This window comes from Corylus avellana, chromosome 4, assembly GCF_965113065.1.
Source record: "Corylus avellana chromosome 4, dhCorAvel1.hap1.2, whole genome shotgun sequence".
Classification (NCBI taxonomy): Eukaryota; Viridiplantae; Streptophyta; class Magnoliopsida; order Fagales; family Betulaceae; genus Corylus; species Corylus avellana.
The window spans coordinates 31,672,990-31,688,887 of NC_142493.1; the positions used below are offsets into that span (position 1 = coordinate 31,672,990).

At 34.6% G+C, this 15,898-nt stretch overlaps 2 protein-coding genes across 2 annotated transcripts; one reads left to right on the forward strand and one right to left on the reverse strand.

Annotated features, from left to right (window-relative positions):
• The first annotated feature begins 474 nt into the window (after positions 1-474).
• LOC132177342 (eukaryotic translation initiation factor 5A-2) lies at positions 475-2,664 on the forward strand. The gene is made up of 5 exons (XM_059589611.2): positions 475-731; positions 1,286-1,408; positions 1,525-1,581; positions 1,664-1,738; positions 2,226-2,664. The coding sequence occupies exons 1-5, from the start codon at positions 609-611 to the stop codon at positions 2,325-2,327; spliced, it is 480 nt and encodes a 159-aa protein (XP_059445594.1). The 5' UTR covers positions 475-608; the 3' UTR covers positions 2,328-2,664.
• Positions 2,665-3,184: 520 nt separating this feature from the next.
• LOC132177343 (Amino acid kinase family protein) lies at positions 3,185-9,080 on the reverse strand. Its single transcript, XM_059589612.2, has 12 exons — positions 8,800-9,080; positions 8,092-8,325; positions 7,714-7,811; positions 7,211-7,253; positions 6,399-6,460; positions 6,209-6,265; positions 5,317-5,352; positions 5,157-5,234; positions 4,575-4,641; positions 4,409-4,468; positions 3,702-3,805; positions 3,185-3,621 (listed from the first exon to the last, which is right to left on the reverse strand). Exons 1-12 carry the CDS (start codon positions 8,864-8,866, stop codon positions 3,526-3,528), a joined length of 1,002 nt encoding a protein of 333 aa, XP_059445595.1. The 5' UTR covers positions 8,867-9,080; the 3' UTR covers positions 3,185-3,525.
• Positions 9,081-15,898: the final 6,818 nt, after the last annotated feature.

Genomic DNA, 15,898 nt, shown 5'->3' on the forward strand with positions numbered 1-15,898 from the left:
TTTTTTGCTTGATTTTTAAAAAGTAATATTCACCTACGATACAAGATAACATTTAGCATTTTCCTAACTTAGAATAGGACCATAAAAGCACTCGCAAATTTTCCCATAAAAATTTACATTAAATCCAAAATCGCCATTAAATGCTTCAAAAAATAGGAAGTGAATGTAAGCGTTGACGATAGCAGATACTTACTTCTTAAGATTTTTTATGCAGACAATACAAGGCAGATGCGAATAACGCCCGTGTCCTTTTCTATTTACAACATTAAACACATACCCATACATGCACCGCATATGTCTCGGACCCTCTTCTATTAAGGTAAAAAGCCCAGCGGGCCGCCCACGTGCACAGTCAAGCGTCCTCGTAACGCAATCACCCTCCTCAGAGTCCCTCACACGCACGCAATTTTATTTTATTTATTAAAAAAAAAAAAAAAAAAAAAAACCGAATTCTAAGGAATCGTGGATAGATTAAAAGTCTTTTCCATCTCAAGTCTCAACCGCGATGAGATAGATTAAATTCTCTTTCTGTTCTTTTTCTCTCCGCCTCTCTCTCCTTATTTCTCTGCTAGCCTAAACCTTTCTCTCCCCTTAGCTGATTCGAAACGATGTCGGACGAGGAGCACCACTTCGAGTCGAAGGCCGACGCCGGAGCTTCCAAGACCTATCCTCAGCAGGCCGGTACCATCCGTAAGAACGGTTACATTGTCATCAAAGGCAGGCCCTGCAAGGTTACTATACCTATCTTCTTAGATCTACAACTTTTCCACCTCTTTCGTTTCGTTTTGCTTGCTTTGTTCTCGATTATGTCTCACATGATTTTTGTTTCTATGTTTTGTTTTTTGGAACATACCGGATGGAATCTGAAAATAAATATCCGATCTTGCTTGTTTGGCTCGATTCGATGTTATTGAATTATTTTCCTTTTTTTTTGTTTTTTTTGGCTGGTTCTATGGAAGGTTTTATTTCGGAAAATTGTTCAAAAGTCCTCGAATTTCTGATGTGCGTTTTTTTTTTCTCAATTTAATGTTTCTGATTTCATGGAAATCGTGAGATGACCTATTATTAGTTTGATTTTGTGAGCTTCCTGGTTCTATGGAAGGTTTAATTTCAGAAAATTGTTCAAAAGTTCTCGAACTTTATTTACGGAGCAGAAAAAATGTGTGTTTTTGTATTCTGTTTACATTTATTCAAAGCTATGTAAAGTCTATATTTTTTTCAACGTTATTTTCAATGATTAGTTTGTTTGAATAAATTCTTTACTGATCTTTTGTCTTCGTGGCAGGTTGTGGAGGTTTCAACTTCCAAAACTGGGAAGCATGGACATGCTAAGTGTCACTTTGTTGCAATTGACATTTTCACTGCCAAGAAGCTTGAGGATATTGTTCCCTCGTCCCACAACTGTGATGTGAGAGCTCTTTTATTTCTTTGTTTATTTATTCGATCAGATCTATGGTATTGCTGTTGGGTTGCATGAATTTGTGGTGTTTCAAAGATATTAACATGTCAATTATTGAATTACAGGTTCCCCATGTCAACCGTACTGACTATCAGCTGATTGATATTTCTGAGGATGGATTTGTATGATCAAGCTTTCCCTTTGATTACTTTCTTGGGTTTAAGTGAACTTAAAAAATATGTAATATTTCGTTAATTGCTTCAGGTGAGTCTGCTGACTGATAATGGTAGTACTAAGGATGACCTGAGGCTTCCAACCGATGAAAATATGCTTACGCAGGTTTGTGACTTGGTTTTTCTCTCTGAAAGAATACAGCAAGTTTTTTTTTCCTCCCATTTATTGTAGCTATTTCTTTGAAATTTGAACCTTTATATTCTCTTCTAGCTTCATTTGTTTGAACATCTGAACGTATTTATCAGTTTTTGCTGGTATTATGTTTTGATGATCTGTCCGATGACTATGATCTGGTGATGCAATGCTAATTTTCTTTCTTCTTATATAATATGTGATTACTATTGTTGGGTTTTTGGTTGGGGGATAGAGTGGTGGGTTGCTTCAGTTTTTATCGTTTCATATTTGCCCAAATATGTTTCTTTATCTGCTCTTCTGTAACAGGAGGATGTGGGCAACTTAAACTTTTATTAGATTCCTACTGACAAAAAATATGTTTATAGTATTCTCACTGAAATATGTTTCATGTTGTTGGTGCCCTGTTTCCTGATGGATTATTAATTGTTATCTTATTCATTTTAAATTCATTATGCAGATCAAGGATGGATTTGCTGACGGAAAAGATCTGGTTGTTTCAGTGATGTCTGCTATGGGAGAGGAGCAGATCTGTGCTCTCAAGGACATTGGCCCCAAGTAGTTTTCCTCCATGTGTGGGGAATACTTGGAAACTGGAACATTAAACTGAGACATTACTAATTAGCAGATAATAGTAATGTTGTTCAAGGTTTTTATGTGAGTTTGAGAACTAAGGCCGCTAAGTTATGCTGAAATGTGGCCCCCACCTATTGCTAAACTTTGCCATTACTAAGCTTTTTATAAGCAATATTTTTGTTCTGTTTGATTGGTACTGAACCATTTCCGGGTTCGTGGTGTCGAGAAGTTACATTATATCCGCCAACAAAGATTGTCTGTACACTTCTTGGCACCTCATGTTGTTTCAAATTTGCAATTTAAAGTTATTAAGGTTCTCATCATTGTGGTTTTTTCTTGATTGCATTGGGGATGCTTATGTTGTTTTTACGTTATGAGTGCGGAAGTACATGAATGAAAGAGTTTTTGCCAGTTCCAAAACATTTTCCTTATGAATTTGAAACTTGCTAGACTGGAATGATATCATGTACTGATAGGTTTTCAGGTGGCCTTTATTTACCTAAGAATCAATGGCACAAATTTTTATGTCATCCCTTTAGGCCTTATTTAGCTGTTATTTCAAGTCTCGGTTATGCATGCTCAATTTGTCAACCTGTTTTGTGTTTTGAAAGTTACTGTATTTAGCTCTGAGGTTTTATTCCATTAACGGCTGGTATATTTTGTTAAACATCTGTAAGAGTTCGTTATATTTTGTAGTCAAGTAAATAATTGTTATCCTTTTTTGAAAAAGTCACAGGCAAGTAAAGTCACATTTTCTCAAAACATTTGGACTCCATTCTTTTCTACTTCTCTTTTGTTTTCTATTCTCAAAACAAAAACATTAACAAACAACTCAAAAGTACGTCACATTCAAATCTACTCAGCTTTTTGTCACCGGAAGACTTCCAAATCAAAAACAAAATACACCTACCCAGAACCTTGACTTGTATGTGAATATTCTGGTCCATAAGATGATAAAGCTGGAATGGGTTCTTCCAAGCTCGAACCATGAAATACATCGGGGGTAAAGAAAAAGTGAGAGTTACAAGATGGAAATCAAAACAAAAAAAGAATTTGTGAGCATCTCCGTCTAATAATTTCGAAAGCAATCAGATTGTGGGTCCGGTTATTCTGATAATGCACGTCCAGCGGCGATACCTCCTTTATTGTCAGAACATTATACAATGTAGTTCTAGTTGCCAGAATTAGCTCACGAATCGGATGAGTGTCCCAAGCCAATCATCAGGAATGTTGCTTCTCAGTTCCCCACTTAAGGCCATTAATGAGTGGCTTGTGGCTGCCTGCATCCAGCGTATATTTTTAGTACTATGAGGTCTCAGAAAATGAATTGAAAGACAATAATGTAAGAAAAGGTTGTTACTTTCACAATGTAGACATCAATTCCAAGTTTTGCAATCATTGCAGCTTCTGTTATTTTGGTCAACATGCCCCCAGTTGTATCATGAGCTGCTACAGTTGTTTCAACTGTTGACAGGAAATGGAATAACATTTATAATTCGGTGCCTCAAGTTGAATCATATGTTTTGAATGGTGGGTTAGCAAAAAGGAGCTACTTTATAACATGCTTAGCTTTTCTAAATACCAGCATATATCTAAATCCATCATGGTCTCAACAAAAGTGGCACACGGAAGACTCGCAAAATGTCCAAACATGTGCGTGGCTATGTTGAAACAGTCTAAAAAGCATGTAGAAGCAACCAGTTTTTTAAGCTATAGTTCCAACTTTTGTTCCAATAGATTCGTGTTCACCACACTTTAGTACAATCAGATACTGCCAGGAACTGAAAACAATCTGAAAGTTTGGACTTGCAATGAAATCAATTTGATTCATCTAGGTTTATGCTGCATTTGAAGGGGGAAAAATATGTTCTTTAGAACAGTGCCTTCATGGTTGATGCACCCCTACTCTAGATGAAACATATCCATGAATATCCTGAATGCTCATACTAAAAAACAAGTGTTATGAAAAAGCTAATGTACCACCCATCAAATTGTCTCCCGGAAACAATAGACTTCTTTATATTGCCTTGTAAACTTGATAAAAAATCACAATTTCCCCTCACTAACCTTTGTTCTTATTCTGAAGCACTGGTTTCACAACAGACCAGTTCCCATCTTTCCGCACAGCTGTTACAATAGAAAAAATTTGTCAAGCCTATCCAGTCAACAAACCAACTGAACCGGTTGAGATACCATCCGTGTATAAGTTCAAGGGTTTATAACAAGTGCTCACCAATCTCCCTTAAGAGTACAGCATTAGGTTCAATTGGTGGACGGTCATATACCCCAAAAACATCTGTCTTTCAATTCATGTTAATCGGATAACAGTATAGAATGTCGCTTGATACGAATCAAACAGAGACAGGTAATCTAAGTGTAAGATGTGTCAAATACAAAAATTTGGCAAAACTAACTTTGCATACAAATCTTGATGCATGATGGGAAAGTACATTTGTGTGCATAATAGTACATAATAAATAATTCAAACAATTAGGACTGTTAAGGAACCAAATTATTTAGTCTCTCTCCTTAAAAACCATGTTGTCACCCAAAATAGTTTCCCAGCATGTTTAAGTGACAAGAAGTTGAAGCTGCTTCCATTGATTAAGAGACAAGATGAGATGTGCCAAGATAGGGGGAAAAAAAAAGGCCACAAGAGTCATTTATTTTTGATAACATTTACCAAGTATAAAGGACAATAGACTGAAGGCCAATCTCTAAGCCATCTAGATCCAATTTTGCATAGACTGTATAAAACAATCTTATGTGTACATCAATGTAAGCATGAAAAGGATATATTCCATGGACTGGATACAAGAAAGACAACATATTCAGGCTTTAACTGCTCTGCAAGATGACGTATGATAACATCTCCACTCAATATGGTGCAACCCTGATTTTGAAAGGTAAATAAATTATGTGAATACCAACTAACAACTAAGAAAGCCGATAAACATGCCTCACAGGGACCAAACCTGTAATCCATCGAACACCGCATCTCCATGCAGAACCTAGAAGGCAGATAAGGATAAGCACCAGTATTCAAACAAATGTATCCACAAAGAGAAAAAAAAAAAAAAAAAAAAAATGCCTAGTAAAATACGAAATCATAGACCAAAATAACTCATTTTTCTTTTTCATAACAGTAGGATATACAATCATAAGATTTAACGCCTCTTTATTTTGAGATTCATAAAGTACATTAAAATGTTTAAGATTCTTCTTCAATCCAATGAGACTGATATTACAAATGTCATTCAAACTTCAATGTGTAGAAAATCTACAGTATACATAAACCTATTTGAAGTTCTAAGTGAGTTCATCCCTGGAGTTCTATATAAGAGTACAGGTATGTTTTGAACTTCTAATAGCAGATTTCATGTTCAAACCAGGGGCCATAACGAGAATACAAAAACCCAACATGCTAATAACAGCAGCCAAAAAAAAGGCCATTGCCCAATATTGATCTCACCAAAGAGGGCTTATGAAGGGGAGATCTAGATAAATTTTCAGCATTTTTATATGAAGTTTCCATTCTGAAAAAAAACAAAAAAATACCGTGCACTTGTGCTTGACACTAGACAGCTAAGGAATTTTACCATTGCTTCAGGCAATAACTTCCAATGGCTGCAGAGCTACTAATGGAATAGTTTTTCACTTACTAAATAACCAAGTTTTCATAAGCTTATTTATATTCAGAAAATTCCCATCTAGTGTTTCAAGCTTTTAAGTAGAGCTGGCATTTAAGATGATTATTAATCTGACAACCAAGGTGAAGCACTCAATGTGTGGTACTGGTAATAACTCTAGTTAGTAACTACACAATAGCCTTAAAGTGTAATTATAAATTTATTAAATCAAACTTACAGGTATGAAACCAGAGTCAATAGCCTTAGCCACTATGGACAAATCAGCTGAGGCTATCTGTCATTATATAAGAGTCCAAAGTTAGGAAGAGGAGACAACATCTCCAAAAAGAAGAATACATAAATAAAGAACAAGTCTCCCATTATTGGTGCATATGTTGAAACAAATAGTCTTTCTGGAGGCTTCTAACATTTCTCTCACAGGTTGACCATCCACAAGAAAATGGAGACATTCCAACCGAAGCAATACCCTCTGCAAAGAAAAGATGAAACTTTGCTAAGGGTAATTTTCTCCACATCCCATTTCTCAGATGCATGTGCAGCAGAAAATTGGGCTGTCTAAGCAGATAAATAAGCACTTGGTGAAGAGAAACACAAGGCTGAGCGGGTCATATAATTCTAAATTCACAGTAGTCAGATAGAAATCTAATGCAAATTTGAATTTCTTGCTCATATAAGGAAAAAAAAAACGTGGCTATAAGTTGTTGAAGGAAGAGCAATTTTCACCTCAAATTCTGGAACTTTCAGTCTGTTGTATCAAAATGATGAACAATGCCACAGAGTTCCAGAGAAATTGAAAATTTCAAATAATATAATGGTTGAATTTGACAAATTTGTATTCCCTGTCTACATTATATTAATTCAAAATACAATACTGAGAAAGAAGAAAAGATTGCTAGAGAAAAGAGTATTACAAATACAAACAAAATATGGCAAGTTAACAAATACTCAACCTCAATGATGCTGTAATAATAACTTTATGGAAACCAGTTACATACTCATCAAATGGCAAACTTGGTTATGATTAGTGTGTTGGGAGCAAGGTATTCATATAAAAGAACAAATATGGAATTCCGTGCACATGTTGATACACAAGATTGAACACAAGATTGACTTGCATAGCAGACTAGACTTGATGGGGGTAGAAGATATGCAAAATATAAGATACAAGGTTAAGAGAAAAATATGAAAAAAAGTTCAATTGTAACAGTTATATCAGTACCTCTGGCTAGTGCTCTAACAATTTCAAGATTGAGAGTCGTAACCTGAAGAACAGAAAAAGGGAAAAAAACAAAAACAAAGAAAACGAAATGAATGTAGGTTGACAAATAAGGTGAATCTTTTTTTTATCAGCCTATATCTTCTCAGTATCTGAGATTTGGCTCACATAAAGCTTCGGAAGTAATTCTCAAAACAAAAGAAGGTCAAGATAAAAAAGGACTCAAAAAACTCTAGCAGCTTGAACATGGAAAATGGCCTCATACTTCAAAAGGATAATTTATTTTCTTCTTTCCTCCCTAATGTTGAACTGCAATTACAAAAGCCAAATTAATTAAGGACTATGACAACTCCATACATAACATTACACCTGATAGTATGGCATCTAAAACGTGGTAAACAAAAACCTCAATCTAATGAAACGGTTCTGTTTTCTAAAAGGAAGGGTACTCGAAATGTCCCTGCCTTGGAGGGGTTCCTCGTCATATAAAAAGCAGTTAATCTTACAGATATTCGTGTGGCAACAAAACCAGCCTTGACAAGAGGTTGGTCCAATCCTCCTTTATGAACCCCAGATTTACTAGCCTGAAAGTGCCCAAAAGAACCTACAGCCACCATCATACATTATAAAAAAAAAAATTATAAAAAAAAAAATTGTTATATCATTATAGCAACTTAAAAGGGAGGAAAAACCAATCTGCTCCCGTGTTCTGTATGCTTAAAATCATTATTCTTATTCTCAATGTTTATAGAACCAAAACTTTAACATTCATTTGCGTAAATAAGCAACATGATTAGCATGATAACCTCATTTAAATTCAGTGCGTCTTCAATACTTATGATCAAGCAGCAGTTCCAATTCATGAATGGAGCTATGCAACTAACCTGCTCCATGAACAACAATAAAACGACTGGAATCTACAACTGCATCATTTCCAAAATCATCTACACTGCATGAGACCTCCGATTTCCCATGTCTCTTGCTCCAATCCATCCCAAGAACCTTCGTAGAAGGAGACTGCCCCAACATCATTGCCTGCCTCAGCTGAGATGACACAATCTCAAGGTTTTCTTCATTTATCTTCTCAAGTTCACTTTTGCAAGTAATTGCCGCACCTCCTTCACAACACAAAACACATTTCTTACTAGTTTGCTCCAACAACAAAAAAAAAAAAAAAGTGTATATAAGAATTCCTTGCATATTGCTTTTGTTTTTCCTCTTACATTATTAACTACAAAGTATAAATCGCTCAAAACGATTTTTCATAAGATTTCTGTTAAAGAAAGGAAACTACTCCAGTTAAGGAAGATGAGTCAGCATCTCCACCAGACATGGTCATTAATTCAAACATGGAAGAAACGAAATTTCAACGAACACCCACAAATCTAGCAATGCCAGTGGACTTGTATAAACATTATTTGCTCGAACCAGCGTTCTGGGACTCTTGGAAAAGCTAATAAACGATAAGTTAAAGGCTAAAAGAGCAACAAGGCTTTAGAGTTAATCCAAGTATATTAGAAGTGATTTAGATTTTGTTAACATGATAAAGAAAATTAAGATTAGTAAGATGATGAGGATACAAAATAACATACCCAGTTTTACGATGCAACGGATTGATTTGGCTTGGTGCTTTTCTTGCTTCTCCTCCTCCTCCTCCATTGAGTTCGTTTAGTGTCTGAGCTCCTTTACCCAAATCTTTGCGTACGAATGAACCCAGACTATTTACTCCACTCCGGAAGGGCTAATTATTTTTTGACTTAAATACCCAGTTTACTACATAATTCGCAGCCTTGCAAAAAAATTAAAAATAAAATCAAAAAAAAGGGGGGAAGTTGTGAATTTTGTGGGTTTTTTAGGGGAGGAAGAATGTTAAGAGAAATTAAGCACACTAATATATTCTTCATTCCAAAAGTTGAATCTCCTTTTAGGGTTAATCAGTTCAGAACTTCAGACAGATTAGCCTATGTAACTTTAATTACAAGATTATCTTAAAAAATTTGGCTAATATGCTAGAGCCCCTTTTTAGCAAAATCTTAGTATATATATATATATATATTGCATTTTTTAAAATTCTATCATTCTTAAATCTTAACTAACACGGGATTGGATTTCTAATTTGGGTTAAATGCAATTTTGGTACCTGTGGTTAGGCCCAAAATCAAACGGACACTCAGTTTCAAAAAGTGTCTCAAGTGGTACGTGTGATTATTGAAAATATACACTTAATACTTCCGTCCAAATATTTAACGAATCTCTACGTCAGCACGCGTAAAATGGTGACACCTATCCCGAATGCCACGTATTGATGCCAAATCAGAAGATTGGATGACGTGGCATTATATCATAGGTGGTACCTATGCTTTCGGTGCCACATATACTAAAAAAATAATAAAATAATGGTAACTAAAATATATTAAAAAAAAAAAACAACCACCGCTAATGGCCAGCAAGGGGGTGGCCTAACCACCCCCATAGGCCATGGGGGTGGGTCGGCCACCCCCAACCACCCCAAACCAGTTGAACCACCCCTAAGGGCCAATTAAAAATAAATAAATAAACAAAGGTTGACCCTTGAGAGTGGCCAACCACCCCAAGGCTTTTGGAGGTGGTGCGGAACCTCCCCCATTCCCTTGCTGGCCTTGAGCCACCCCCTAGCTAAAATAGGGGTGTTTGGCCACCCCAAATTTTCTACCATTTTTGCTTCTTTTTTTTAATTTAATTTTAGTTATCATTATTTTATTATTTTTTGCAGCATATGTGGCAGCAAAAGCATAGGTACCACCTATAATATAATGCCACATCATTTAATCTGCTGATTTGGCATCAATATGTGACATTCGGGACATGTGTCACCATTTTAAGCGTGCTGACGTGGAGATCTGTTAAATATTTGGATGTAATATGGATGGAAGTACCAAAGGTGTATTTTCAATAATCACATGTTCCAACTGTGGGAATTTGTTTGATTTTGAGCCGAACCACATGTACCAAAATTGCATTTAACCCTTCTAATTTTTTATATGATAATGAAAATTTTCTCATCATCAAATACATTCTTATTTAAAATGTGCTATTTGTAGCTTCCCTATCCCTACCCCTCCCTATGGCGCCAAATGTAAATACCCCGCAGCCTAGTTCTGATTTATCTCAATCATGTTCTATTGCATCTAACTGCTTGTCCCAATAAGCTCGAGGGGTCCCAATGGACACATGAATACTCTTTTTTATTTTGTTGGTTAGGGGTAGTCCTTACAATGGTACACATTGAAGAAGTTAAGACTATGGTCCCTACAATCTTTACATGTTACACTGTGAACAAGATAACACTATGGTCCCCTACAATTTTGATGGTATTGCACGCTTGCAATTCCTCGAATCTCCATTTTTGGTTGTAAACCAACAATTATAGATGTTCCACGTCATCATTTCCTTGAAAAAAGAACAAAACTTATAAAAAACAAAAATAAAAATACAAAATAGAAGTGTGATCAGCTACCCTTACTTTACCGCCCAAATAAAATTTTAGGAGTTGTTAGCCACCCACATTAATTGCTTTGAGGGTGATGATATTGACCATAACACTCCAAACATGTTTGGAGGTCATGGTGGCCGACCATTGCCTGAAAGGCTGATGGGAGTAATCCAATCACTCTTATGATCTTATCTCAAGCCGTTCTTTTTTCTCTTTAGAGTTAATGATGTGGCAAAAAAAATATATATATATATATATTAATGACATGTTTGAATCTAATTTACAATGAATAGTTGAGATATGAACAATTGCAGTTGCAGGCCACTAACAATTGTAAGAGATCTCGATCTGATCCAAGATGAAGTTATTATCACACGACTTCAATTATTTACAATTGCAACCAAATACTATTTTTTAAATAAAAATAATAATTTTTGGGTAAGCAATTCACGTATGGCATATGAATCCATAAAAGTACTATTTTTTTTTTTTTGTTTTTTTTTGTAGAAGAAGAGGTTCAAGTTCCATGCGCGAATATGTATATTTGTTTGTTTCCATTATGTGGTCATAATAGAACCACCGTAACAATTGAATGGATATGTCATATGATGTTGCCTTCTCAGCAAGCCTTAAAATTAGGCCACATAAATTCAATTAAAAAACTACATAAATTAAATGTATCATACCATAAAAGGTCACAAGTTAAAAGTTGGCAGGCGGCTGGTGGCTGATGATGCCTCGACAACTCTTTTTCGAACGCTATTGACTCACACTAGAAAATCTTTTTTCTCATCAAATTAAGATTATCGTGGACCTCACAAAATTGTATTTTTATGCGTCAATATATTACAAATTACCCCTACTGTTTAGAGAATTACAACTGAGGTCATTTACTTACCATTCAACATTGAATTCCTTGATTTGATATATATACTTATTTGATGGTAATAAAATTAATTTGAAAAACATTATTGGGCCAATTTTTTTAGTCAAATTCGCATATGAAAATCAAGTGAATTAATTTAAGTTTTTATTTTAAGAATTACATATTCTACTCATTATATAAACATGGCGGCATGCTTGTATATACCCTTCATTGGATATGGCCACCTCAATGACAACATAAATCTTTTTATCATATAAAAACATCACAAGTGTAAGCTCTATTAAACTCTATAAAGAGAGTAGTACAGAGATAGCATAGCAGAGTGGGAAAGTGAGTTACGACTCTCTCTTCTTTGCCCCCATTCTCTTCCCCCATTCCCCACTCCCTTTTTTCGCTGTAACTCCCTCCTCCTTACCCCCTTTCTCTTTTCCCCCTTTCCCCTTCCCTTTTATCGCCTCAACCGTAGATTGATTAGGGCACGTGTGTGCTTTATAGTGGCACATGGCTGGCCGGTGGTGGAGCGTGGAACGTGTGAGGGTATATGGAGTTTTTGATATTGTATTTTCGTTGTTTTTAAATAAGAATGTATTATTTATAGATCTGCTTTTAGAAGCGATTTATGTGATGAAGTTTTATTCACTTTCATGAACCCTTAAAAATAACGGAATTGGTTTTCGGTCGGTCTTTTGTTTTCTTATAGTTCATTTTCTAGAAGCAAAGCATAAACTGATGACGAAGAAGATATCAAACATAAAGAAGAATTGTCACTATGGTAAAGGCAACAAAGGGAATTGCGATTAATAAGTCAAAAAATTAAGAACCTGGCAGCGAATAGAGACGCCGGAATTTACTGTAGATCTTGATTGAGACAATGATTTTTTATACATATTGTCTTATAATAGCTCGAGAGGCTATTATATATGTTATAGATCATATTTGAGTTGTGAATATTCAAAATTATATTTTTCGCATTGGACGAAGCATTTTGCCAAATTTAATTATTATATCAATGAAAATATAATTTGTTAAAAAAAAAAGTGTAAGCTCTTTTTGTCGATACCCAAGACCTTTTAAGGTCTTAATTATGATAAAAAAAAAAGTTACTCAATTCTCTTTAATAAGGCTTCAATTATGATAAAACAAATATTAAAAAGAATTGTACTCCAAACTATTGAGACTTTAGAGGGAAATAAAGAAGAAAAAAAAATGAAAAGTCGCATTAATGGCACATCTAAATCAGTAATTAAACTCATAATTTCACTTGAACTTAAAATCAACGTGCCAGCTAAGTTTGTTCATTCAAATAATGTTTAGAATCTCTTTCAAAAAAAATAAATGTTTAGAATAAAGTAAACTTTTTTCTGCGCAAATTAAATTCTAAACAAAAAAGAATTATATGTATTTAACACAAAATATATTCTCCATTAAAACTAAATGTTTAGCAGTAGATATGAAATAATTAATATTAAAATTATTATTTAAATATAAAAAATGTCTCACTTTAATTCATAACCTCCTTTTTTTCTTTTTTTCTTTTTCTAAATAATTCATAACCTTAAAACCTCTCAAACCGCCCCCTATGGTATTGGTAGGCCCCCAATTGGATTGATGCTTTTGATTCATTAATCACTAGATTAAATTTTTCTTCAATATTGTCCAAAGTAAATTTACAACAACAACAACAACATCACATCAAAATTCCTGACCAATAAAGTCATCACAGCTTGCCCTGATTGCATTGATGACCTTAATTAAGCTTCAGTACTAACTTTCATTCTCATTTGTACGAGCCCTTTAACTCATGCAAGTGAATACCAAAATAAAATAATATAAATATTATATTTTAAATTTATCATGTGGAAATAAAATTTAAACCATACTCTCTCTCTTTCTCTCTCTCTCTCTCTCTCTCTATATATATATATATTTTGTCTGTGTCTGTGTCTGTCTTTGGCTCTGGTGTTCCCCGAGTGTGGCCAGAAGTGGTGTGCACGAAGCCATTGCAGGTCGCCATAAGTAGATACAACCGAAAACTTGATTGCAACGCCAGCCTGGTGGATGGGCTAATTATAATGAATTAAAAATAGGTAGAAGCCTTTTTCCCATTCTGTCCTTGCACCTGCTTCCTAGCAACTAATTAATTACATGTCTAACGTTATCCAGGCACATTTCGGGTCGACAGGAAAGGTGTTTCATTTCTACTCTCTACATAAATAACTCCATTTTTCTTTTTCTTTTTCCTCAAAAAATAATAAAAAAAAACCTTATGATAATATTTTCCACATACTTAATTATCTTTAAAAACATTTTTACACAATTAAGACCACATTGGAATTATTAGTGATTTAACCCGTTAATATAAACACTTAGGCCTCGTTTGGTTCGCGGATTGTCTAGTCCATTGGAAAAGGATTAGCTACCACTGGGATTAGCTACCACTGGGAATAGATTAGCTAATCCTATTCTTTTGTTTGGTTGTAACACTGGAATAGACTACCTAATCCTATTCCTTCGTTTGGTACAGTGCAATATGTTGGTGAATGGAATTGTATTGTGATCTTATTTCCTAAAATACCCTTATAATATAAATACAATTTATATTATTAAGGACTTTCATTTTTTTTTTTTTTTTTTAAACATAAACAATTTTACTATAATTTTTTTTTTTTTTAGTTATGTCATGTATATATAATTTTATATATATATACACGCTTGAACAGGTATGAATAACCTGTGTTCAAGTGTGTGTATATATCAGTGTGATTTTTAATTCAATTATATATATATATATATATATATATATATATATATATATAACTAAATTAAAAATCACACTGAGAAAGTATAGAGAAAGAGAGATGGAGAAACAGAATAAAAAATAAAAATAAACCCTAAATAGAATCAAAGAGAAACGATACAGAGAATCAAAAAAAATAAAAAAACAGAAGAAAAATAAAAAAAAAACTCAAAAACGTTTTGGGTACATATATATACACACACACGCTTGAACAGGTATGAATAACCTGTGTTCAAGCGTGTGTGTGTATATATATATACGCTTGAACACAGGTTGTACGCTTGAACATAGGTTATATCTATATATATATAATTGAATTAAAAATCAAACTGAGAAAATATAGAGAAAGAGAGATGGAGAAACAGAATAATAAAAAAAAAGCCTAAACAGAATCAAAGAGAAACGATACAAAAAAAAAAAAAAATCCAAGAAATAGAGAGAGAATGAAATAACCAAGAAACAAAGAAGAGAAATCGAAGAGAAGAGAAGGGGAGAGAGATCGCTTGCGCAGAGAAGAGAGATCGTTGCTCTTTGAGAGATGGAGATCGTTTTGCAGAGTCTCCTTGAGAGATGTGGGTGCTAGAAGGGTGGGGTTTTTGTGGGCAATTTACGCGATAATTTTAATCTCACAGGAAAGGATTAGCTAAACCACTCGTTTTTGAGTGGCTTAGCTAACCCCGTGTATATAGGATTAGTAATCCCATGGGAATAGCTATTCTCAGGAATAGAGTGTTACCAAACAAAGGACTAGCTATACCTAGTGTTAGTTAGTCCAATCCAAGGGTCTAATCCGCGAACCAAACGGGACCTTATTGCACGTCAGGAGTAGATGTCCGATGGACTGGAAACTTATTTATGAGCTCTCTCTCGTATTAATTATTCAAAGTGAATTATTTATCCTTTTTTTGAAGTATTGTATTTTGTCGTGTTCTGTTTACGCACAGGACAATGTTGTCCTCTATTGGCATTGTCAGTGGTGGGCTGCAGGAGTTTGGCTGGAGCTGGATAACGCAATATGGACAAAAACCCCACCACTGCAACAACATTTTTTCTAGTCCTCAAGTTGTGAGACTCCAGTGAACTCTCTGATTGCGACTGTTTCAGATGAGGGCAGATTCGACCTCTACATTTACTGTCTTGTCTAAAACAGTTTTTATTTTGAAAAAAGAAAAAGAAAAAGTTTTATATATATATATGTCTTTTAGCCCTAAATGCTTCATGTTCATGGACACCTACAAGAGTTCACCAGAGAGATTAATATTTTTACTAAATTTTATCTTCATAGAATTTATAAAAAAAAAAAAAAAAAAAAAAATTCTTCATATTTATTAAAACTCACAAGCCATTAATTAATTAATGAATTATTAGGGACGTTGGTGCCACGTGGGGGGATTGTGAGAATCACCACGGTTGAGTTGGTCACCAGTAAACTTGTTGGTCGTGTCTTCTCGGTTGGAGCTTGCAAGATGCATGCCACGTCTACAGATGGCAAACCGACAATAGGTTCAAAAAGTCATCGAGGACTAAACCGTCAAT

Bases quoted from the DNA above. Each gene is read 5' to 3' on its own strand.
- LOC132177342 (XM_059589611.2), top strand. From the start codon at position 609: ATGTCGGACGAGGAGCACCACTTCGAGTCGAAGGCCGACGCCGGAGCT. The intron at 732-1,285 runs GTTACTATACCT...TCTTCGTGGCAG, and splicing joins TCAAAGGCAGGCCCTGCAAG to GTTGTGGAGGTTTCAACTTC. The intron at 1,739-2,225 runs GTTTGTGACTTG...TTCATTATGCAG, and splicing joins ATGAAAATATGCTTACGCAG to ATCAAGGATGGATTTGCTGA.
- LOC132177343 (XM_059589612.2), bottom strand. From the start codon at position 8,866: ATGGAGGAGGAGGAGGAGAAGCAAGAAAAGCACCAAGCCAAATCAATC. The intron at 5,235-5,316 runs GTTTGGTCCCTG...TTTCAAAATCAG, and splicing joins CGGTGTTCGATGGATTACAG to GGTTGCACCATATTGAGTGG. The intron at 4,642-5,156 runs GTATCCAGTCCA...ATGAATTGAAAG, and splicing joins CTGAATATGTTGTCTTTCTT to ACAGATGTTTTTGGGGTATA.